We start from the raw sequence: 26,225 nt of genomic DNA on the forward strand, positions 1-26,225 counted from the left end.
AGGTTGGTGAAGGGATGGGGAGCAGCACCCAGGCTCCCTCTGAAACCTGAGGTTGCAGAGGCCCTGAGAGGGGACCAGGCACAGCTGCGGCCACCTAAGCCTCAGAGTGGAGGACCCCAGAGGAGACCCAGTGAGGGGGCAGTGTGGAGCCTCAGTGAGAGCTGACAGCCCAGTATGTGGGGCCCAGTGTGTGTTTGCGTATGTTTGTCTGTCTAAAGGAAGAACCCAGTGCAAACCACTGGAGGAAACATCTGTGTGGCATGGGACACGTAAGGGGTGGCTGGAATGTGTAAACACTGCCCATTACAACTGGGGCATTTGAAGGCCTATTTAACATCCCAATCATTTATCAACAAGGCATGGCAGGCGAACAAGACTGGCGGTTTGCCCAGAGGCAGGTACAGGCCCCTACTAGCACCAGACCTGGAAGGCGTCACAACTGGTAATCATAAACTGGTTCAAATCTGTAACACAACAGAAGTTCCGTGCACATAATCCACTTTCAAAATGGCCAAAACCAGTTCAATATAAACCTAGATGGATGTAGTATCAGACTTAGCTGATTTAGGTTAAATCTGTTTATTAAACTTTTGTCCCAGATTCCCTCCAGATTCAAGCTCAGTCCCCCAGCATCCCAGGATGCTTTAAACCTCCCCCACAAACCCTCCATTCACAGAGTGGATGTGTTAGCCTTAGCCCAAGCTGCAGCCGAGCAGGGAGGCATGTTCTAGTGCCCCCTAGCTTCTGGCCTGGGCCACTGCAGGCATGTGGCTGCATTTCTGGAATTAAAAGTGAACATCTGTTCACTTTCTTATTGGTTCAATCTATGTATTTTAGATTAACCTGTGAGGACTGAATCGATTCAGCCCCATGGTATTTGACTGTCTATACTTAGCCAAAGTGACAACACAAACAAGAAGTTGGACTCAGCATATTGAATGAATTTGAATCTTCAAAAGGTCTTCAAGGGCTAATAATAAAGGTAGGCTATGCATTAATAACTGCTAGTCTCAGATTACTACAAACTCTTGCACAAAAGACATGTTGAAAGGACAGATGTAGTAATTTGTATGGCACATGTAAGGAGAGCACAGGTGGCAGAAGGGAAGAAGTTACAGCTTGAAGGAGATACAAGAAGGCAAGTCTGTGTGCATTGGCTGGAACCTAAGCTGCAGTCATTCACTACGGTTAAACTGAGAAACAGCCACTTACTGATTTGATTCTGTGAAGAATAAAGGAGACGAGCTTTCTATAGAAACATGTTACTAGATGCCCTGCACAGCCTCTGGAAATTTCATTCAGAGATTGAAATTAAAATTTAAGAGTTTCTGAGTATTGAAAGAACTTTCAAATATATTTTACAATCATGCAAATATCTCAGTCTCAAAATTTCCAGAGCATGTATCAGAAACCCATGAATCAGTGTCCAACTCTATGGAAAATAATTCTGAATTTTGCACAACCCTGAAAGTCTATTTTGTCATCTTTGCAGTATTTTTTGTATTGGAACGGTCCTTCAAAGGAATGTAGGATGTATATCTGAGCTAGGGGCAACTATTGTAAGTGACCCCTGAGTTGCATGTTTAGGTTTTACAAGTCACTGGAACAGGGAGTTGAGACTAAAGAATTATTACATGTGGATGATCTATAACCAGATTTTATAATTAGCCAAATCTAAGTAAAATATCCCTGTTTTCCTGTAGCTGATTAAGACATTTATGTCTCTCCCTAGGCGAAGTCCAAAATGTTGCCAATCCTAGATGATGTTGAACTTTGAGGGATGGAACTTTCTGGGAGCAGTAAGGAAATTAGATATTTTGGGCCAAACTGTCAGCAGTGGGCTCATGTATGAAGTTAAATTAGACTTACATCTGCCAGCTAATAAAATATGTATTGGAGAGACGAGAACAATTATGACTTGGTCTCTGAGGTAAGCTAAAAATAATTAAAAAGAACTCTGTACTATTCAACATCTCCTGCATTCCCAGGACAATACCACTGAACTGCCCAATAACCACACTTCTCATATTTTAATAAAATTTTTGAGAGCTTCATCAAGGGAACTGGAAAGAACTGAAAAAATTTCAATATTGTAATAATATCCAGTGCTTACATTCGCCAGTTACTAGGGCCCAGTCATGGTCTTAATAAGGACTTCAGTGGGAGTTTAAGATTTAATCCCCATGACACCTCAATCATGTAGGTATGTAAGTATTTTCATCTGTCTTCTACAGGCTGGGAAATAGGGCTAATGGAGGAAAATTGTGTGTCAAACCTTCCATCTTGCACAAAAAAGGGAAGATTTTGCTTCACACGGTTGAAAATACATTGGATAAATTCCTGGCATCATTGGAGAAGCCAGTGAGAGCTCTGCCGTTGCCTCTAGCAGAGCCAGGATTTCCCCAACTAGATTAATTTTATCTTAAATTCTTGTGCTTATATCTAAGGCAAAACTAGAGGTTGCAAAGGTAAGTTTTCGTGGAAGAAGGATAGCTAAACCAAGTTTCCCTGAAATGGCAACTATTTTGAGTGCTTTTCTTTTATAATTGAAGTTCTAATTGAGATCTTGACCCAACTCCCATTGATGGTAACAAGAAATAGGTCTCGTTCTGGGACAGGGTTGTGTGTGGATCTTGGGCTCAAAAACAAGCTAGTAAATTGGTGTTTTTTTACCAAGTGAAGTAATGTCATTGCTGCATTTGTATTTTAAAAATAAGACTATTGGTAACATTTCTAAGAGTGGGTGGGTGTTTAATGTCCATGTGCCCCATTTTCAAGTTTTTACAAATTTTTGTCCTGACAAAACTGAGCATTTTAGTACCTAACTCATGTTTAAACTCCACTGGAATTCGCAAAAGATGCACTGCCTATCTCAATTGTGAGGCCTGATCTGGCAGTTCTGCTCATAGCATGTCTATAACTCTCCTACAAAAGACAGCAAGAGTTGAAGATAATTGTGCCACCCAAGTATGTTCAATTATCTCCTCTGTCCAAAGGCATTTTAACTGACATCTCTCACCTCCCATGTAAATATGCTAATAACCAAACTGTAGGGTATTCAGGTGAGGGGAGGGGGGAAAACTCAATCTCTTTTATTAAAATTATATTAATTTATTTTAAATGCTTAAATAATCTTTGGAACAGGAACTGGAACACAGGTCTCCGTTCTCCAAGATAAGTGCCTGGGACTTCGGGGCAAGAAGGGGGCACCATTGCCTGCCACTTCTTTCTATTTCCTAAAAAGAAGGACAGACCCTTCTTCAGGATTTGATAGAAAGTGCTTAGGTGACTGATTCCAGAAGAGTCCAGAGCTGTCAAGCCTGAGAAGAGATAGTTGCCTCCCTATATCCCCAGTCAGGTGCCATCTCCCTGAAAGAACAGAGCATAGGTCACACCTCTCCCCTTTGCGTTCTAAATGGTTCTCTGAAATTTGGGCTGGTTTCTTTGAATCCTATTCTAAGGCTCCTGAATTTCCCTGTACTTTGTATTTCCATGTTTCGTGCTAACAAACTGATACATCTGTATGAAATATATGCTCTTGTATTCAGTATAAAGCAAATTTACCAAGGCCAGCTGCAAAACAACTCACACAGATCTGTTTATATGAATTTAGCATTTGCAGTTTAAAAATTCCAAATTCTGAGGTTACAGTGGTATAGTACAAATACTAAACTACACTGCCTAGACTGAGTTTACAGTAGTAGTTTCAAGTATAGTGGACTGATATTTACTGGGTGAATCTACATGAGATGCTTAATGCCCACTGGACTATTTCTACTTCGCATTAGCGCGGCTGGCCAAAAACCGTGCTAATGCCCTAATGTGCAGTAGATTAGTCCAATGCACATTAAGCATCACCTAAAAAGTGCTAATGCACAGTAGCACTGTGATAATGCATAGTAGCACTAATTACAGCGCATTTAGTACCTGTTATTAGAGGTACTAAACTTAATGCATCGTAGTTCCAGTGCATTAATGAATGTGCAGATGTGCCCTGTGGGACCACTGAGAAGTGAGCACAATATGCTTCTAAAAGGATTGTACTCTTCTCTCCCCCTTTCCCCAACCTGCAAAGTGTTGGGCACAGTTTGTTTGGATCCTTGGAAGCCAGTGAACCTAATTACTTCTGGAGACATACCAGTCAATATAACTCTTGGATGACATTTATTCAGCTTACATACAGAATCACTGAAGGGCAGAACCTTGGAAGGTGGCAGCTGACAGGACAAATGGCTTAGGAACAGAACACTGTGGGAATCTTTAGGTGAAGATATCTGTGCAAATCCTTACTTCATAAAATGGCATGCTGGGATTCTAGGGTGCCCATACACGTGGGGTAAGGGGGGCATTTTAATTAGAACAGTTCTAGGGGGCTGTTGCAATTAAAACACTGCAGTGCCTCATGTATTCTGCATCTCACATTTCAAAATGGTGGCGGAGGCACTTTAATAACAGCTCATTGAATGCTCCGATTTTGAAATGCAGTATGCTGAATACACAAAACGGTGCGGCACTTTAGAGTGTTCTCATTAGAACGCTCCAGCAGACTCAAACGAGACTGCTCTGACATGTTTTAATCCAAATGCTTTGGAGCATGTGTAAAGGCACCCCTAGTGTCTACATGGAGCAGAGTCAAAGTATGTTTGAAAAGCAGTATTGGTTTACTTTCTCTTGACAGTTTTTCATTGGTCTCTTGTCACTTAAATTAAATATGATGAGGAATATAGCTCATGTTTCCTTCCTTTTCCAGCACCTGCTCTATAAAAAATCCTTCCCATCACTTAAAATTCTGGGTCATTGTTACTCCTCTGCCTTCATTCTATGCCGCATCTCAGGTACTGACAAATTTTCATCTCTTCTTTCAGACCCTCAATTAAAATCCATTTCTCTGTTTGTAGCTTCCTTCTCCCTGCTCTCTCTCTCTCGTGCTCTCTCTTTTCTGTGACTTAGTGTATCAGTGCAGTAGGGAACCCAGGCAGCTGTCACACACAGAGGCAGAGGTGATTTCTGTTGCCACTGAGATCGCAGACCTGCAGCAAGAGCCATTTTCTTTGCTCCCCTCCCCACTTTTCCATCAGTGCTCAGTGCAGTTGCCTTTGTTGCCCTGCTCTAATTATGTTATTACCTCCACATCTCAGATTTTCTCACCTGGCTTCCTCTTTTCACCCAGATCTCCATTACTGTCTTGCTGTAAAGAGATACTTGGCCATTTGGGATGGGGACGTGATTGGATTCCTCTTGTGCATTGTTTACTATAGATACTGATGTGCCTTACCTACACTAGCCCTACGAATTGCTGGGCTTGGGAAGACCTTTGACCTCAGCTGGTACACTGACCATCTGCTTATTCCACCTTTTAGGGTTTCATAGATTTAATAGGTTTCATAGACATTAGGGCTGGAAGGGACCTCGGAAGATCATCGAGTCCAGCCCCCTGCCCAAAGGGCAGGAAGTCAGCTGGGGACATAGGATCCCAGCAAGATAAGCATCCAGTTTGCTCTTGAAGGTGTTCAATGTAGGCGCTTGAACCACCTCCGGTGGCAGGCTGTTCCAGACCTTGGGGGCTCGGACAGTAAAGAAATTCTTCCTTATGTCCAGCCTGAAACGGTCTTGTAGTAGTTTATGACTATTCGACCTAGTCGTCATCCCTTGGGGCGCTCTGGTGAACAAACATTCCCCCAGATACTGGTGGTCACCCCTGATAAACTTATAGGTGGCCATCAGATCACCCCTGAGCCTGCGCTTTTCCAGGCTAAAGAGCCCCAGGGCTCTCAGCCTGTCATTGTAGGGTCTGCTTCCCTGACCTCTGATCATGCGCATGACTCTTCTCTGGACTCTCTCAAGCTTCTCCACATCCTTTTTGAATTGTGGAGCCCAAAACTGGATGCAGTACTCCAGCTGCGGCCTCACTAAGGCCGAGTACAAGGGGAGAATGATGTCCCAGGATTTGCTTGAGAAGCATCTATGGATGCAAGCCAGCATTTTGGTTGCTTTACTAGCCACAGCATCGCACTGCAGGCTCATGTTCATCTTGTGGTCAATGATGACCCCCAAGTCTCTTTCTTGCATAGTGCTAGCCAACATAGCACTGCCGAGCCTATAAGGATGCTACGGGTTTTTCTTCCCAAGGTGGAGAACCTTGCATTTATCGGCGTTGAACACCATCAGATTCTCATCCGCCCACTTGCTGAGCCTGTCCAGGTCAGCCTGGATCATCCGCCTGTCTTCTGGTGTGGATGCTTTGCCCCAAAGTTTGGTGTCATTGGCAAACTTGGCCAGTCCGCTTCTGACTCCAGTGTCCACATCATTAATGAAGATGTTGAACAGTATGGGTCTAAGGACAGAGCCTTGGGGGACCCCACTGGTCACAGGACACCACGATGAGTGACTTCCATCAATTACTACCCTCTGGGTCCGACCCCGGAGCCAATTTTCCAGCCAGTGGATCGTGGAGGACCCAAGGCGACAATTGGCCAGTTTCTCCAAGAGGCGATCATGGGAAACCAGATCGAAGGCTTTTTTGAAGTCAAGATATATGACATCAATCTCTTCTCCCTTGTCCAGGTGATAGGTCACCTGGTCGTAGAAGGAAATGAGATTGGTCAAGCAAGACCTACCCGCAACAAACCCGTGCTGGCTATCCCTTAAGATGTTGGCGTCGGCTAGTCCATTAAGGATGGCCTCTTTAATAAACTTTGCTAAGATCTTCCCCGGGATAGAAGTCAGGCTAATGGGCCTATAGTTAGCCGGATCCGGTTTGATCCTGTTTGACTGCATTGGCTGTGATTTCCCAACTCCAGGGGCACATTGTGCTCCCCAGTGGCTGGGAGATCCCAGCAGCTGTGGTCTCCCAGCTGCAGACTGCTTACATGTGCACATTAAATCTGAATAGAAACCAGCTATAAAGTTATTACATATTTTCAAGCAATAACTATATAGCTGGTTGGATCTTTTGAAGGCATGATAGTTAATTTGCACGTGCAGCCAGTCTAAATATATTGCACAATTAACAAGGTAATTGTGCAACAACAATAATGTATAGAGGGGGCCTCAGGTTAGTAAACTCTATGACCAGTAACAAGTACTTGCAGCTCTGTGCCCATAATTTTAAAAACTCTTATTTCCCTCACTGTGTATAAGGAGAGAAATGACATTTCAAATGATCATGGGAAGCTTTTCTCTTATGGTTTCTGGAAGAGTTATCTTTCACATTATAGCTTAACTTCCAGGTGAGTATATTAACCCTTCCAATTCCATTTACATTCTATATAGAAATATTTCACTTGAATAGAATTTGTATAGAGTGTGATAGAAGAGTTTAATAAAATTTTCTTTCCATTTATTTTCATTAAAAAAGTTAAGAAAGCCAAATCACACTTGAAGGCATAAATGAAATGGCAAATTTTTGTTCTTACCTGTAATCATGCTTGATATAATTAAGGGTAGAATAATGAGTTTGAGCATCCGCATCAGCACCTCTCCAGGAAATGAGAAGTAGAACTTGTCCAGGCTGGAAAGTTTGCCATATTCTCGTACAAGAAGTCCTACTCCAATACCTAAAGGACACAATAAAAATTGAACATGTGTTCAGGGTTAAGCAGTAACTTGTAATAAATGCATTAGAAATGGGGAAGAAAACACTAGTATAAAAATGAAAGAAATGGATAAAACAAAAACAGCTATATTTAAATTTTTCTAAATAATATGATATTTAGCAGAGACACATATATCTAATCTTTTATTTTGGTCTATTAATGTTAGGAAACAAAACTTAAAAATGCTGTACAAAAAATAAATACAGTACTTGAGTCAAGAGAACAACTTATTTAATATAGACATGGCCTAAGGGTGCATCCAGATGAATGCACACCTGCGTTTCCCTGGGGACAAATAGCAGCAGGACAACTGCAGCTGCACATAGTTGTGCCACTGCCACTTGTCCCCAGGGAATGTCTCTGCACGTGTGCTCTGGCGTGCAGCAAGTTGCCGCTGGTGGGGTAGTGGAAGCTGGGGCCAGCACCTGGGCTGACCCCATCGGCCTTACTTGGAGTCCTGGGGGCCTCCCAGGGCTGCAGTGGTGGTGATCTGGGCATACGGAGCTTGACCAGCAGCTGGAGTGTGGCTCTGGCTGGCCAGGCTTTAGTTTCAGGTAATGCATGCTACAGCCACATGCACCATCCCACTCTTTTTTGCCCTGTTATTTTTTTTATACCGGGAGTTCCTGGTATCTAATTTTGCCTCCACACTGCAAAGATGCAGCACAGAGAACTTATTCATGTGTGCCGCGTGCATTTTGCAGTGCCTCAAAAGCCTTTGAGGTGCCATACAGTACATGTGAGCCCTCATCTGGACATGCTCTTAGGTTCTAATCTAAAACCAAGAGAAATATGTTTGATACTTTCAACATAGGATCCTTATTTTAGTTTGGACCTAACCAAACTAAAATACCATAATATCAGTCTACCATAATATCAGTAAGCATGTCATGATTAAATCATTCACAGCAATTTTCTGAGAGTTCTTGCACAATTTTTCCGAAGGTTTGTTTGGAAACTTATCAAGTGTCCTTGGAAGCAAAATGGCAGGTATGAGGAAGAGCAGATATCAGTGATTGATAAGGAAAAAGAAATAAGGGAGAAAAAAATCCAGCAATCTAGATTAAGATACAAAGGGTTTAGTACAAAAAATGTTGTTGTTTATGGGTTGCCTTTGTTTGGGATATTCTGTACTTTGCACTGTGCCACTCTGTAGTTATGTGTTTGAAAATCATAGGAATGTTTATCAACCTAAATGCCAGATATGAAACACACTGGCTGAGGTTTGGGCTCTATTTCCAGAAGATATTGCACAGAAAGGTGCAGCTAGAAGGAAGAGGACAAAAGGTACCTTTAAACCACATTTGTGTCCTCCCTGTTCTGGGCTGCTCCAGAAGCCAGCATATCCCAAAGAGTTGCTCTGCTTCATGTCAGCATACCCTCAATTAGACCTATGGGCTATTTTGGAACAGCAGAGAATGCCCATAGAAATGTGCACTGTGGGGCCTCCTGGTCCTTTATTGTCCAAAGACCATTTCCCAGCATATCCTCTGTCCTTATCTACTTGGTTCCTGTACCAGAAGACTGTTTCCATGACTTACCTAGCATCCTTTATGGCACTATAAACCACAGACCCACATTCATATAATCTTGACTCAGCCCTTCATCCTTCTGCTGAAAACTACTTGTGTACCAGAGACTTTGTTGCAGAGACTCTGTCTTTTACGTGAGACCTTAAAACCCTAAGTCTTGGGTGCTCCATGTAGACACTAGGGATACCCATACCCTTGTTCTGAAGCATTTGGAATATAACATGTCAGAGCAGTCTCGTTTGAGTCTGCTGGAGCGTTCTAACAAGAACGCTCTAGTGTGCTGCAGCGTCTTATGTATTCAGCATCCCACATTTCAAAATGGGAGCAAGGGCACTTTAACTAAAGCTCATTCAATGAGCTTTAGTTAAAGTGCCTCTGTCACCATTTTGAAACGTGGGATGCTGAATACGTGAGACACTGGTGTTTTAATTACAGCAGCTCCCTAGAGCTGTCGTAATTAAAATGCCGTCCTCACCCCAGAGTACATGTATAGGCACCCTAGAATCCCAGCATGCCATTTTCTAAAGTAAGGATTTGCACAGATATCTTCACCTAAAGATTCCCACAGTGTTCTGTTCCTAAGCCATTTGTCCTGTCAGCTGCCACCTTCCAAGGTTCTGCCCTTCAGTGATTCTGTATGTAAGCTGAATAAATGTAATCCAAGAGTTATATTAAAAGAATGTGATTTTCTCAGATCTGATGGCACAGAGTGGTAATAAGCCATCTTTTTCTTTGCTCCATTTCCAAAGATGGCAATGAGGTAAAGGAACTTGGAAGTGTGCTATCATTTCTTACCCTAGTCATAGTTTCATAGTTTCATAGTAGCTAGGGTCAGGAGGGACCTGAACAGATCATCTAGCCTGACCCCCTGCCACAGACAGGAATGAATGCTGGGTTTGCAAGACCCCAGACAGGTGATCATCCAACCTCCTCTTGAATATGCCCAAGGTAGGGGCGAGGACCACTTCCCTAGGAAGTTGGTTCCAGATTTTGGCCACCCTAACTGTAAAATATTGCCTTATAGTCTTGTTTTTTTCAGCAGAAGGGGAACGTACAAGCTAACCTTTCAGCCAACCAGGCCACTCTAAGCGGCTGAAATGACATTTCTGATTTATTTTGTCCTTTGTGCCAGTAAGCATGGACAGTTTAACTGTTTTTCAGTACCTTGAATCTTAATAGCCCTCAAGAAATTTACCATGTTATGTAAGTAGCCTTCATCAGTGGAAGAAGATGCACAAAAACCTCTGCTGCTACTCTAAATGACTAAGTCACATGTAGGAAAAGACAGTTTGGGTGTTATAATTCTAAAGAAGATGCTGAAAAGCCCATTTGTGAAATAATTATGGTATTTGCACTTATCTAGGCAAGTCAGAAAAGTTCTGATCCTGCACATACCTGTTCACATGTTTATCTTTAAGCATATATGTAGACCCAGGGGTGTCAGAGAGATTACTCACATACTTAAAATTAATAAGCACATGTAAAAGTGCCTGCAGGACTCAAGCTTGCATGTAAATAGAATGGTGCTACACATTTAACTATGGCTCCATCAGAAACACTGGTTAGTTTAGGATGGAAGAGGCAGATAGTAGGCCAATTCCTTATCTTTTAAAAACAATTCAAATCTTTAGGAAAAATTGTTCCTGTTTAATAGTTCTGCTTCTGACTTACTTTTCTCTAGGCAGGCATTTTGCAAGGGGATAAATGCAGCTAAACTTTCCAAAATGCCTTGCAGAAAGCAGGTGGGGAAAAGAACCACTAACTACTGTTCCCCTAATATGAGAATAAAGTGTCTGTTTGTGAGTGGGGAAAACTATCAAAATAAGCCATAAAAGGAAGAAGTGCCCTGGCTCTACCCACCTCCCTGAAATGGAAATGTTCAATTTTGCTATTACTTTATATTGCTATTAGGTAAGAGAGCAAATGAAACACTCAAAATGGGAAGTGGCTGGCTGTACTAGATTGAAGGCAAGGGCTATTTTAGAGCCAGCATCACTTTGAAATCTAGCCAGTTTCAAAATAAGAGTGGGTCTTAAGAGTGGGTCAGGGTGTTAGACTGTCCCTAAATATCTCGGAAACATATGTGATTCCAGAACTACAGCACCCTGTTATCTGAATGGCTTCCCTCCTATGGAGCTCCATGAAAGGTTCATGCAAATAGGGAAACAGATATATGCCTTGGTCCGGCAAGCAGAATGGTGGATTGCTGCACCACCTAGAGCCCCGTTGATTTCATTCGAGTTCTGCAAAGGGGAATTGGGCAGGATTAGGTCTACTTGGCTGGATAGAGGAAACAGGAAAATGAACTATTCACAAATCTTGTCGGCTGAAATGCTGTCCCTGCAAACAGACTGAAAGGCCCAGGAAGTATTTTGTTTCTCCTGATGTCTTTCAGTTATGGTCAGCTTGGGTGTTATTTCTAACAATGGAAACTAGAAGATTTTTAAATAATGTCCCTTTAAATTCCACAGTGACTCACTCATGAACTGTTTATACAGCTGAGTAGTATTCTTCTCTTGATTGCCAGGTATTTAATAGGATTACTAGAAGGTAGAATGATTCATTCTTCTAAGTTGTTTTCATCCTTTTACTATTATCCTCTGCATACCTTTAGACTTCTAAATGTGTTGGGTACAAAGTCTTAAGGAAGGCACTTTCTCAGACCCTGTTCCCCGTGTCATTTGTTTATTTATGGAAGGGATGTTCTTTCTCTCTTCCCTCTCTCCTCTCTCTGTTTTGTTATTTCAGATAAGACCATAGAGGAGGTTTAACCATCTCAACCTTATTTTGAATCAGGACGCATTCACCTACACCCTTATCAGCAAGCAGATATTAATTGCTTATTAACTTGTGTCTCAAACCACTTTGAGTTAAATCTGACTGTCTTTAAAGATGGAGCTAGCAATGCTATACTGGAATTTAGAACTGGGATATGAGAAGAATGCTTTATCTAATTAAACTATTAGGGAAGTAGTAGTAGACTGCATGTATTTGCCTATATACTACACTATGCTAAGTACATGAGTTATTTCTTTTTTAAATTTAGTTTAATTAGTCATCATGATGCCACTACCTCCTTTCTCACTATGAAATTTTATTTCTTCGAAACAGTGCAGTGTTATGTAGCCTCTTGGGGCCACTAGTGTTTTCAAAACTATATCAATTAGGTTGGTCCCAATCAAACTTAGAGAACAGTGTTAAAAAGTTAAGGGTCTGATCTGTACAAAAGTTGCTGCTATGGTGGAATTGACCCAGTTTTAGCAGTAGCAGGAACTTCCTAGAGTAGACAGGACTTTTACTACTACTTTTTTACCTCCTTTTTTCTTATTACTCCATTTTCTCAAATCTCTCCTTTCATTAGATAATTAGATTTTTAAAAAGGCAAAAAAACATTCCCTTTTCTGTTTGTCCTCTTCTACCTTTCACCTTGTTTCCTGCTATTTATCTGCATCTCCCCTTATCCTTTTCTTTTTTCTCTTTTCCTTCTTCCTTTACTCCTCCTCTTGCTTTTCCTTTCTGCCTAAATGACTACGTTTGGTTTCCCATGAGGTGTAGATGCTTTTAATAATTAGGAAAATTGCTCTTGTTATGTCCTACAATAATTACTGGGTAGTATTTCCCAACAGACAATTTCAAAGACATTGGGCAAAGGAAAACAGTGGGGGCGCAGAAAGTATAGTGAACCTTAGTCCTTAATTTTCTAAGGCACACGTGCTCTTACAATTGTGTATAATTCAGCAAGTGGCTCATTAAAAGGAGCCCTCTTCCAGTTTGTCTCACAGCAGTTCTTAATCCAGAGAGCCAAAGGTGCAGTTCACTTGAACAGGGCTCTCAACTCAGGAAAGCAGTTCAGAAACTACATCTCTCCAGTGATCTTAGAAACTCAGCTGAGGTGCTAGAACATACATACTCCTAACTTCATGAAGTTACCAATAGATGCTCTAACCCAAGTAGCTTTGTAGCCTTTTTTGAGTTGGTAACAGAGCAGGAACTGGGGAAGAAGGGGCAGAGAGAAAGAGGATGAAGAGACCCTACACATGCAGTGAAAGAAGATGAAGACAAAAAAGAATGAGAGGGAGAAAAAGAGTGGTAACTGGGCCTGAGACTATTGAGAGACCTCTAGGAGTAGGAGATCCATCCACCAAGTCAATGCAAAAGGTACTTTACTACAGAAACGTGTAAGGAGGGTAGTGTGCTGCTCCTTTAAGAGGGAACACACTGATTTTTCCTGTAGCTCTGCCCAAGGGAGAAGGAGCAGGAAATGCTGTGAAATGTTGGTATCCAGAGCTGGCTGCCTTGCAGAAGAGAATGGTGTTCTGAAGTCTGCTTCCCAGAATTCATAAGTAAGAGTTCATTGAGAAGGAGACAAGAGCTGCTTACCTTGTGTAAGTGTTGTGCCTGAGCCTCAGAGACCAGGTAAGCTAAGTCCTAGGAACCTGCAAACCAGTACCCTGGGTTGTCTTATTTATGCTGAGACCAGGAACACTCACTTCTTGTTCCCAATCTGACACCCTTCAAAGTATGTCTTTTTTTTAATTTTCCTATATATGGTTATTTTTTCTGAAATGTTCTCTAGGAAAGACTCAAACCACCCACAGGGAGATAAGCACGGTATCAATGCCTCTTTCCTTCTACTAATGTATGATCTGACAGTACGTAGTTTTCCTAGTACAGCCAGTCCTGCTGGGTTATGGAAGGAGATTCGTCCATGAGTCTCGGGGTTTATGGACACTACTGTACAAGACTAGAGAATGAAGAAGGCTCCTTGAAGTCTGTCCTGTACATCCATGAATATCTCAGCCCTAATCTGACCTAGATTTAGGAAGACTGAATCCCCTAGAATGCTTACAATGCACGGGTGATATGGCAGAAAAGATTGAAGTAATTTCCTCTGTATTGTTACCTTGTGGTAAATACTAGTCTAGCAATACCCTCATTGCTTTCTGTCAGAAGTAAAATGGATTGACACTTAAAACAATTGAAAGGTTGACTTTCATTATTTCTTACTAATGGAAAACATGACACAGGAGAAAAAAGAACTGGTTACTTGAAGGAAAAATGATATATGGAGGGTAGGACTTTTCATTATGTATATTCATTCACAGTAGAAGATATGGAAATCAGGTTTTACTTTGCACACTGCAGAGGAGGGCTCACTCCATGACAGCATAATGCTGGCAAAACTGCAAAGACTCCTATTATTGAACACTGGTACATCCTCTTGACATCATATCTTTAACGGTGCACCATGGGGAATGTGGCATGAGAGACTGTTTGAATATTCCTAAAGGACAAACAGTAAGTTCTGAGAAGGAAATTACACTCCTGTTTGGTTCATGCTTCTTTCTGGAAACCCCCATGATATTTTTTTGCTCTGCTTTACAGAATACCAAAATGTAAGAGGCTGATGTCTATCAGCATAGGGTTGGTACTACTGGCTGATATCATTATAAACTGGGAAAAGCCTGGGAATTCTACTTTGAAATGAAACTGTAAACAGTGAAGTGAGAGTGTATCTGATGGTTTCCAGGCCTTATTCATTATTTCATAATATAGTAGTATGACTATAGTAACAAATAGCTTTGACACCTTTGTGTATATTCATCCTACATAAAATTCAAGTAACTGCAGAAGTTTCATTTGTTTAGTTTATCATGTCAGTGGATCATGAAATCTTTATGATGGGTCATCCATGGGACTACAGTGATTGAGAAATGCTGTGAACTGATTTCTTTTGAAATACAGTTCAAAACCAATTGATCTTTAACATATTTAGACTGCTGCATGGACAGGCAATTTTCCCAGGTTTTCCCTTTACTAATATTTCCTAGAATTTGTTTAGTTTCTGGCCTTTCTAGTGGGTCTATAATATTTGACTATCTCGTAATGTACAAGAATTATTGCAATGCAACGGGTATGCTAAAAGGCATAAGGTATGTAACAAGGTATTAGAGTAAGCTTTTTAATTCAGGTCTGTTTGGATTTTTCTCCCTCTTAATACTATTATGCATGTTACTTCTATGCATGTTACTTGACAGCCAAGACTATATATGATAACCACATACTTTATATGATAACTGCTCTGAGGGACAGTGGGAGTATCTTCTTAGCCAAATAAAAACTCCAGCCAAACCACGCTAGCCCTCCACAAATTTCCTACATGGAGGCTAGAGGGGACTGCCCCCTCCGCCCCCCCCCCCTAGCAGCTGGATTTTGATCATTGAGATGCTGGTAGAGGAAGAGAGAGAACGGGAGTCGGATCGTTACTGTGTTTTTATAAAAAAAATTGGTGGGGATATTGCTGGGAAATGAGCAAGGATGAGTTCTTCAGCCCTGGTGAGTCCCATTTGTGTCTTCTGATAGGTCAGCCATAAGTACAGGTCATTTTCAGGGCTGTTCCTGTAAATTATTTGGTACAAATTTAATTGCAGATAGCTAGGAACAAACCAGGTGCCCTGATTTTTGGAAGACTTTAGATGCATAGTGCTTCCCTGAATATCATCCCATAAGTGCAGGTGGGGTGGAGATTGAACACAGGTGAAGTGTTCTGGCCAAGGGAAAAAGTTGCTAACTACTGACACATCTTTTACTCATAGGAGAACTGGAGATACTGCAGGCAGGGCACCTACCCAAGCCATATAGCTCCAGCTATATCAGAGATCTGACAAAGAATGTCTTGCATTTGAAAGCTTGTCTGACTTTATCCCAAATACATAGTTGGTCCAGTAAAAGATATCCTAAGAAATCGTTGACTCTCCTATTGCAGAGCAGTAGGGCAGAATGTGGCTTGGAACATCACTGTTTTCACAGAGAACTTTTTTTATGCTGCATGTGAAATTTTAATAGCCAACCCCCATTAGCTTCTCATCTACCTTTAACTATACCCAGGTTAATAGTTTTAGGAGGGTATTTTATTTGTCCACAAGGGGAAAATTAAAAGACAGTCCCCTTTAGGATTAGGGGTGAATAAAGCTGCTGCTGTTACCAGAAAGCTTATGTACAAATTACATTGTTTGAGACTTTCTGAAAGTCTTCTTTTGGTTATAATGTTACTTTCCTTCCTTCTGGATGTGCCATAGGCAGATTCCTTATGTGCATAGGCTTCAAATACTTTTAAATATACAAATTAAATATCTAACTCAGAATCCTGAGACAAAACCGTGCAGCTGTGAAGTCAGGGTGAAAGGAAGAATGGAGTGGTGTTTTGTATCTGGGGGCAAACCAAGTACTGTATAAGTGTACCTGTGCATTCCCTAGCATGAGAGACTCGTTTTTTAGTTCTAATTTGCATATGAGTCAGTTTAGCCACATAAAGAATAGCTATTTGGGGCCAAAGTCATTCATGATGTAGCTAAATTGAATTTAATGAGAGACAACAAACATTTTGGCTTTTTCTATGGATTAAAAACAGCTTGAAGATGAGACAAAAACAAGTGTCACTACATATGGCCAATTAAGTAAATGATCTGTAACCATAAAATCATAAATATTTAATGTTCAAACTTAATGTGTAATGTAAAAAATATTCCTGAAAAGAAGCAGCTTGTTTCCTAACAGTATAACACAACATTCTCCAGAGAGTTCATTTGAATGGCTGGTTCAGGGTAAGTTCTCTAGTGACTTGCTGGTTTCAGTACTTCTACTTATGTTCTAAAAATGTGATGCCTTGTATCCATCCTTATTTGTCCACTAATTAATAGGTCTGTAAAAATATCAAACAGTAGATCTGGCTCTGTACCTTTCTTCCCTTCTCCCTAAATATGTTTTCTCTTTAGAATCTCTTCCATTCACATAGCTTCATCTACTATCAACATATTGCTGACTGCCCATTTCTGACTTCTCTCCAGTCCTTTAACCCTAAGAATCATCTAGTCTTTCTGACATCATCTTTTGGATTTAAGAAAGGGAAAAGAAGTGATCCAGGAAAATATAGACCTCAATGATCAGCCAGGCTTTAGGACACATTTTGAAAGAGGGAGGAAACAATGACATGGAGAGAACTGGAAAATGGGATAAAAGACCACATGGTATACCAAAGGTAAAACAAGCCAGACCGCTTGATATCATAAAAATAAGTAGTCTTTTCAAAGAAAGATAACAGAAATGCATTGGACTTAATCCCTCTGAACTTTAGGAAAGCATTTGATACAGTGCTGCACAAGAAACTGTGAAGCTGGAGAGCAATTAGTACAAGAATTTAAACTGGGGAAGGAACTGGCGAAGGGAAAGACAGCAACACTGAGCATAAAGAGGAATGGTTTGTATTATACAGGAAAATTCTACAAGGAACAACAGTGTTGGGACCGATCTTAAGATTTGTATTATTGGCCTTTGGATGAGATTGAGTATGCTAATGGAATCTGCTGATGATAGCAAGTTGGGAGGTGTTGTCAACACCAAGGGAAATCATAGCATCATAAAAAAAGAACAAGATTAATCTGAACTCTGAATACAAATGGTTAAAAATTGGGAAAAAGTGAAAGGACTCATAACAAGAGCTCCCATAAATTGGGGGCTTAACAATAGGAAATGACAGAGGAGGGAAAAAGATCTGGCTGTACTATTTGAAGATATGATGTCCATGAGCCCTCAAGGTGATACAGCCAAAGAAATAGGCGAACACAATCCTAACATGATATACTTCACTATCTTAACTGGAAATAGTAATGCCATTTTACAAGGCACTGGTGAAACCTCATCTGGAATACCAGATACAGTTGTGGTCACCCATATTCAAGAAAGCTGAATTCAGACTAGAACATGTGCAGAAAAGGCCTATAAGAGAATGGAACCTATTGAGGGAAGGGAGAATCTATTTTATGAATGGAGAGTAGAAGAGCTTGGCTAGGTTAGCTTTAGCAAAACAAGAACGACAGCTTTCTAGAAACACACAAAGAGGATAAATGCCAGACAGAAAAAAATAACTATTTAAGCTTAAGGACATGACTGGCATAAAAACAAATTGGTATAAACTGGACATAAACAAAGGCTGGAAATTAAGAGAAGGTTCCTGTCTTCTGAGAATTGCAAGGTTCTGGAATAGCTTTCCAACTGTAGTTGTGGGAACAAGAGACCTAAATAGTTTTGATAATTTTTTAGAAGTATTGTATGATGTGGTTGCCTGCAGAAGCAAGGGACTGGGCTCTAGCAAGTCCCTTCCAGCTCCATGTTCCTGTGTTTCACCAGCAGCTTAAATTTAACAAAGTGAGCTCCTCAGCTTCCTACATAAATGTTCTTCGCTACCACTTTATCTGTTGCTACCAGCAGTAGTCACACTCACCCATAACTTGGGAATTACCTGTTCCAGATACTGCCACTTCCTTTCTTGATCTAAGGTTCATCCTTCTCCTTTAACTGCTGGTGCTAAAGTTCTCATTTGTACTCTGGTTGTCTCCCATCTTAGTTATTGTCCCCTTCCACTCCTGGTGTCTCTGATACCCACTGGCCATTAATAGAACCAAAATAATTTTCCTTGCTTGTCACCAGTCATGTGTCCTTTGCAATCTGCTCCCCCTTTATCCTCATACTGTGTTTGTACTTCCTATTTATTTAGTGACATCTCTTTCCATGTTGCCTTGATCTTCTCTGTTGCACAGGTGACAACAATCTCTAAATAACATTTGCCAGCTTCTCCCCCAGACAAGGGAGTGCCTTTTTGCTAAAGCTCTTGTCCAAGGAAGAGCATTTCTGAAATTCTTTATGAGGCTACAGCACCATCTACATTCAGTACTGCAGATTCATTTCTATAATGACATAAGTAATTATCTGGTTGGCAATATCAAGGATGGGGAAGAAGGAGATTAGTAACTGGGAATAATCTGTGAACCAGATTCTCACTCTTGCTACAGCTCCTACTCTTATCTGGAACAATATGAAAGGACAGTAAACACAAAAGAATGTCCTTATATTTCTTCCCCCTCCTTTTATCTAGTGCAGAGGCAGTACAGGGAGGTAGGTGTGAGTATAATAAATTGAGATAAGGGTTGGAGGGCAGATTAGTGAAAAACTGAAGGGAATTTATGAAGGAAGAAAAATTGTAATGTATGAAGGAACTAATTAACACATTAAAATGTTGAGAAATCAGAGAGATGACCCAGAAAATTAGTTCAGGTTAAGCATGGTGACATGGTTGAGAAGTCCTGAAGATGAGAAGGTAAGGGAAATGCTTGTTTTGCAATATATTGTAAAAGAGTTTGGGCTGGGTTTTGAGAAGCCAACTGGTACTTCCGGAGCTTGCAACACTTAGTGTGCAGGGTGTCTTTTGTTCCTTACTCTGAGTCCAATTCACTTTTTCAGCAATACATTCCTGGGATTCTTCAGCATTAGAAAACACTTTATAGAACTGGAGGCATTCAGATATATGTTCTAATCAGATGAGATATTGCTGCAAGGTTCAGGTGTAAGTTATCTTGCTTAGATGCTACAGTGTTTTCCAAAAATGAGGTCACTTAGCAATGCAAATATTATCTGTGATTAACCTCAATTGAAACATTATCTCTATTGGAGAAATATGGGGAGGGTTTCTTTATGATTTTTCTGGGATGTGAAAATAGCACAAGGGTTCCTATAAATTTTCTTTCAGACAGCGATTGGAAATAGCCAGGGATAAACATTTTGCAAGTGGTTTCCTTTTTTTTTGGTTTTAGCACAAGAATGCTCCACTGATTTCAGTGGCTTTAAACTTGGACTTTATGGAGTGGACATGGATTTCAGGGTTGTTACTTCCAAAGCATCCTCTGTTAAAAAACAATCTTGTCAAATTCTGTAATGCACTTTCAGTTTCTCTGCTCAAACACCATTGACATTAGTGTGAGTTGTGTAGGTATATCTGGGCCCAAAGTTACACATTAAAAATATATATATACAAATGAGGCAGGGGAACATTTTATCTGTCAAAGGAATGAATGGATATTGCTTTGTTTGGAAAAGAGCTTCTGGATGAAAGAAATGGAATTGCATTTAACTTCAATTATCCTTTGCTTTGTTGCATAGGGAAGGTTCTAGTCTCAGAGTGTTTGTTGTCCCTCAACACTAACATGAAATGTTTCATATAAAACCATCAAATATTCATTGTATTTTGTGTCTTACAGTAAATCTAGAGACGTTTTTAGAGAAGCCGTTTCTTACAACTTGGTGCAGAGTCTGCCCTTCTGCGTTATTACGTATAAATGGACTAGATTGAATTGTACTGACTGATAGGGAAGGAAAAGGAGATAAGCATCACAACTGTTTAAAAATATAACATGGTATGTGGTGACATACGGTTTCATTCATGCTGCTCATGATCACAGCAGGAAGAAACTGAAGCCTTTTATTAAATTTCCAGACTATCATACTTGACTTAGAACGTCAGGTCTGCCTTCATTATAAATTCCAAATTAATGAAAGATATATGTGCAGATTTAGAGAAAGGAAGCTAATAAAATCAGGTGTCTGCTGCAGACGCAACGGTGTTGCACACAGACAAGAATTCACCTTTAGTCAAATCTTGTTTTTCCCTTCTGATAAAAATAGCTCTGCTTTCAAAATGTATGTCCAAAAATGATTCATCTTTTTATTGTTTATAAGATTTAAAGGTGTTGTGTAAGCACACAGAAGTAGTCTGAGAAGAGAGAGCCCCAGTTTGGGTAACAGAGCACTCAGTGAATTATGAAACAAGGAAACGGAAATTGCAAGGAAAGAAACCTTATTATGGTTTCCAAACAGGGTATTTGCTTTTTGCATTACTTAAATCTACCTGGAATAGAATGGCTTATCAGTCTAAACCAACAAATTCTAAGCTTCTGTTGGAGATTCCAGGCCAAATTTGCATATGAACCTGCCTGCCCAAAGAACCTAGTGGTACTTTCTGCGAGCTACAATCCTGAAGGCTGTATTCCAGTTAATTGGGAAATACCAGGTGTCTGTCAGACAGGGTGGCCTTAAACTTTCTGCTGCTTTTTCCTCCCTACATGTCAATCCTTGTCGTGGGAACTGCATCAGTGAGCTCTCTGAGAGATCCCAGTATCTCCAGTTATCCTATGCATGGATTCTGTTTCAGCATGGATGAATTTTAAAGCATGGCTGTTCTTTTAAGAGAACAAGCTATAAAATGTCACCTTATTTTTCAGCTCATGTGCTCCCACACTTAGTGTGTATATTCAGTCATCTCTTCTTACTATAGTGGTAGAAATAAAAATTGTACTTTTTTAAAACTCCTATTAGCTCTGCTAACTCCATGCAACTAAAAGTGAGATGGCTTTGTTTCAGTTTCAGTTTGATGCAGTAGTGTAACTGGGAGGTGTAAGAAGGGCGTCGGCCTCAGGCACCACTTAAAGGGGACACCAGAATGATGCCTACCTCCACCAAAGTCTTTGCTGCATCTGGCACAGCCCTGTCCCTCTGGTCATAGGGGATGAGCTGAAGACCCCCTACCATCCAGCTGTAGGAGCTGTACATGGTAGGAGCAGCTCTACACCAACCAGCCTTAGAAGCTGAGCTAGAGCAGCCCTGCACTGTTTGGCCATAGGTGTCAGGTGCAGGGACTTGGCAGGAGCAGCAGTGGTCTTTGAGTCCCTGGAGCAGTCTTCTATGGTTGGGCAGCATGGGGCTGCTCCAGCTCACCTTCTAGGGCCAGTGTCCCAGTACCCAATTCCTATAGCCAGGTGGCACAGGATCATGAACGATGTGTGCCCCTGAAGGCTGGGGGGGCATAGCAACTACCCGCAGGTGGCGGGGTGTGGTGGCAGTGAGCGGAAAGGTCCCGCAGGTGGCTGCAGCAGTGTCAGCGCCAGGGAGGAAGGGGTGGCGAGTGCTGACCAGTGGTTGGCAACTGCCCACAGACATCATCAGCGGTTGTGGGGGGTGGTGGCGAGCAGCAACCGCCTGCAGATGCCACTGGCAGCGTCGGCAGTGCTTCTTTCAGGGCATGTACCACCAACCTCAGGGGGTGCACATGCACCCCCTATGCATTGCCAATGCACAGGACTTCTCCAGCTGGGCTCATGTGGCTAGGAGGCACAGGACTGTTTCAGTAGCCTTCAAGTTGCTACTGCAGGGGCAAATCTCAGTGAAGAAAATGTAGCTGTCCAGGTGTAGGTAGGGTCTGATTTTTGGGCTGTAGATTTTTTACTACTAGTGATGACACAAGCTAAGAAGAGCTCAGCTTCATTTGCAGATCCTAGATTTTGTTTTTACTCTTGTGAGCAAATAACATATGATTTGGGAGTCTGAGAGACACAAGTAGGGTGGGATTTTTCAAAACATTCATTGGCCTACCCCTGCTCCTGCTGAAATAAATAGGAGTTTTACCATTTGCTTCAAAGGGAATAGAGTTAGGCTAAGTGTTCAGCATTATGGAAAATCCCACATGAAATGTGGATCCCTCTAATGCCATAACCATATTTTAGAATATGACTAAACTTTAGAGTGTCTTTAGAGACTAAACCAAATCTATGAAAAGATTCCAGGCTAACAGTTCTGCTTCTGTTGCTGGGGGAAAAGGTAAAAGCCCCAGCAATCTAGAGTCTCACCCACTTTAAAATATAAAATATTACTGTCTGGGAGTGTGTGGTGAGTAGAAAAGAAATTATTTTAATAATAGAAGCAACCATCCCATGAAACAGCAGTGACTGGCACAAATCCACCACACCCGCATACAAAAACACTTTATAAATTTTGTTTAAATAAAGCTTGGAAAACTTGCCTAACTTCATCCCAACTACATAGTTGGTCCAACAAAAGATATCATCCTAAGAAATCATTCCCCTTCTATAATTTCTAGACCATCATGGCCACAACTTGACTCTTATATTACCATTTAAATAAAACACAATTGATCATTTGGCTGAGATCTACATATGGCATCACATGCTCCAACATGGCATACAGAGATTTCCCTCAAGGGGTAAGATGCATTCATGACAAAATGTTGCTTTCCTTAGATACAGCTTTGTGCTCCAAGTACAAAGATATTTCTCCATGATAGATTAAGCCATCCCTTATTCAGGGTGACCTGTCTTTGTATTTCCTTGTCTAGTTAGGGCTTGAATATTTCCCAAGGCCATGGGTATAATTTGCTGTCAAAGGCCATTCAATAATTAAATACAGAGCATGTCTGCCTGCTTTATGTTGTTTCCTACACGTATAGGTCAGGCCCTTGAGGCAATAGCCTAGCTCTCCAGATTTGCCTTGTATTTTTTACCTTAGGAAGGAAACTGCTCTTTCTCTGTAAATGTCACGGTAGTGTAAGAGTGAGGTGGTAGCTGTGATGGTTCAGACATTATGCAAAAGGTAAGGATTTCTTAGGCTGATACCTTTATTGGACCAACTGTATAGTTGGGATAGAGTTAGACAAGCTTTTGAATGCAAGATATTCTTTTTCAAGACATCAACACTTCTGTAAAACATCCTTTGAAAACTTTTCCAACTCTATCCCAACTAAACAGTTGGTCCAATAAAAGTTATCACTCTAAGAAATCCCTGCCTCATTGTGCATATTGGAATTTCTTAATGGGATGGCGTCTAACTCCATAGCTCAGTAAGGAAGGCACGGTGGGGAGGGGAGGGAGTGCTGGGTTCTGGCCAACTCCTGCTCCTGAGGCTGTTTGTAGATTTTGCTTTACATTCTAATTAGTAAAATACACATATAGCCTTGGGAGCTGAGCCCAGGGCTCAGGACAGCCGAAGTGCAGCACCGGGAGTTGCATGCAAGACCTTCAAGCTGTTGATGCTCTCTGATTGCTGGGCTCAGGCAAATGTGGAACAGGAATGTGTATGGAGGGCTTGTTTCTTAGTGGTAGAGAGAGAGGTAGTATATAGACTTGGCCTCAGAGACAGAACAGGATCTGGAACTCTGAATATTAGACCACAGGAATGGAAAGAATAGAAGCACTTCATTCAGGCTTACTGTTGCTTCTAAAGCAAAGGATAGGAATAATAATGAAAGAAGAATTCTTTAAAAATATCAGGCCCTAAATTCCTTAAGCATGGATCCCAAAATTAGTGGATGCATTTCAGCTTAATCTTTCTGTCCCTTAGTTACTCACCTGCAAACAGGAATGATAAACATCAATTTATTTTCATCAATTTAATTTTAGGTATTGTGAAGCATTCAGGTTTTCTGGCTGGCACCATAGAAATGCCAACCAAAAAATTAATAGTTCTGTCACTAAAGAAGGGTTAAGCACCTCCCAGAGGATACATTTTTCTTAAAATAGATATTATACTGTATATAAATTATGTATGGCAATATAACATTTGAGCCCAATCCAAAGTTCCTTTTAATTTTCAATTGTCTTGAATAGGTTTTGGGTCAGGTTCCATATTATTTTGTATCAGATTGTCAACTGGTTTGAGTCAGAGTAGTTTTAATGACTTCAATGGAGTTATGTCGGTTTGTACCCACAGAATATTTTACCATAATATTTACAGCTCTCTAAATTTTCTTCAAAACATTTTGTAAACATAATCAATGAGGTCTCATCACAAGTTTGTCTAGCACATACAATAAAGAATATAACAAATATACTCTCTCTAATTTGTGTAACATTAATTCAGGCAGTTCCTAACTTCTGTGTGCTTGGCTTTGCACAATTAAGGTTCTTTTGATGTAGTTTTTCTGTGAGTAATACCTAATATAGACAACTGTTATCATTAGGAAATATTAATTAATCCTATTTTGAGGGCAATGGGGAATTTTTGGTGTATACAAGTGACATCACAACACACAAAAGTAATGTCCCAGAGACCTGTGTAATCATTAACATCTTGAAAAGGAATTATAGCTATGTAATTCAAAGTTAGTCTTTCCTGTATTTTCTCCAATGTCCCTTTTCTTAGTGCAGACTATGTATATTTATTTTATCCTAGATATAAAGGAAAGAAAAAGAATAGGACATTAGTGACATAAAGCTTCCCATAAGGGGACTAGACAAGCTAAGGGTTTGATCCTGCACTTACTGCAGTCACTGGCAAAACTTCTCATGGTGGATGACTCGTACCATCTTCCCTTCTCTCCTTGTCACTGACATTCTGTCTCATTGCTCTACATTCTCCTTCTCTACATCCTCAATTCTCCTTTCTTCCCTTGTTTTCTGTCTTTTCTCTTTTCCACTTCTGCTTTTTTTTCTAGCTACCTTGGATAGCTCCCTCTTCTTCCCCAAATCCTACCTCCATCCCCATTCCAAATACTTCTTTTAACTCCTGCCACATAAGTTTTGTTGTCTTCAAACATCATGGTTTCTCTCACATAATGACTGGTGTTCTGTGTAGTATTTGGAAAGTCCTGAAGGTGCGTAATTGAATAGGTGGATGTAGTATAGAAGTATGTTGGTGCAAACAGTTCAATGACTACACAGAAACATTGTTCCCCACTTCCAAAAAATATAGCTTTTACTCTCATTTGGTAGATGGGATTTAAAATTGGCTGTGGAAGTTGGAACTTGCTATCCAGTCTCTTCTGAAGTGCTGCCCTTCATGAATATCTAGGTATTATATTTCTTGTGTCCTTTTTATGAATATTTGGGTAACTACATTTACTTGCACAGATATTTGTTAAAGGGAAATTTCAGAATTATAAGCGTATTCATAGAAGCCAAATTCTTAATTCATACTAGAAGTGTTTTCATGCTCACCCAATCAGGGAATAGAAAATCACATTACATATCTGACCAGTTATAATTACTTAGCACAAAAACTTTAGCATATGCATGAAGCCTCCATAAAGTAATAAGCTCTAAAATGATATATGCCAAGTAAATTTGAAAAAATAAATAAATACGTTCTAATGAAACTGCAGTCTATTTACAGATATTCTGTAAGTCAATAGAAAGGCTAAGTAGATTTGATAAATTAACTATGAACTTTTTAACACTGTTCTGGTTTCTAATATGACTTAATGGCTTGGCCTGGGATATGGTGTATTAGTTACCGTAAAAGATTTGTTCTATAAAAGATGGACGGTTCTTTTGCACAAGTTCCCAAAGCTAAATGGTACTGGCCCATGATCTATGGATTTCTGAATAAATATTTATTTATTCTGAAATAATCATTGTAGATTTATCATTGATCATATGACTTTACTGCAGTGATCCTTTGATAAAGGAAATATAAAAATAGC

General features: G+C 40.5%; 1 protein-coding gene across 1 annotated transcript in view; it reads right to left on the reverse strand.

The window, feature by feature from the left end:
• The window catches only part of SLC1A1 (solute carrier family 1 member 1), a 92,199-nt gene that overhangs the window by 61,821 nt on the left and 4,153 nt on the right, over positions 1 to 26,225 (reverse strand). Inside the window, exon 2 of the mRNA XM_019478189.2 lies at positions 7,416 to 7,556. Coding sequence (XP_019333734.1) covers positions 7,416 to 7,556 — 141 coding nt within the window. The remainder of the gene's footprint in view (positions 1 to 7,415; positions 7,557 to 26,225) is intronic.

Source organism: Alligator mississippiensis, chromosome 3 (assembly GCF_030867095.1).
Source record: "Alligator mississippiensis isolate rAllMis1 chromosome 3, rAllMis1, whole genome shotgun sequence".
NCBI classification, from domain to species: Eukaryota; Metazoa; Chordata; order Crocodylia; family Alligatoridae; genus Alligator; species Alligator mississippiensis.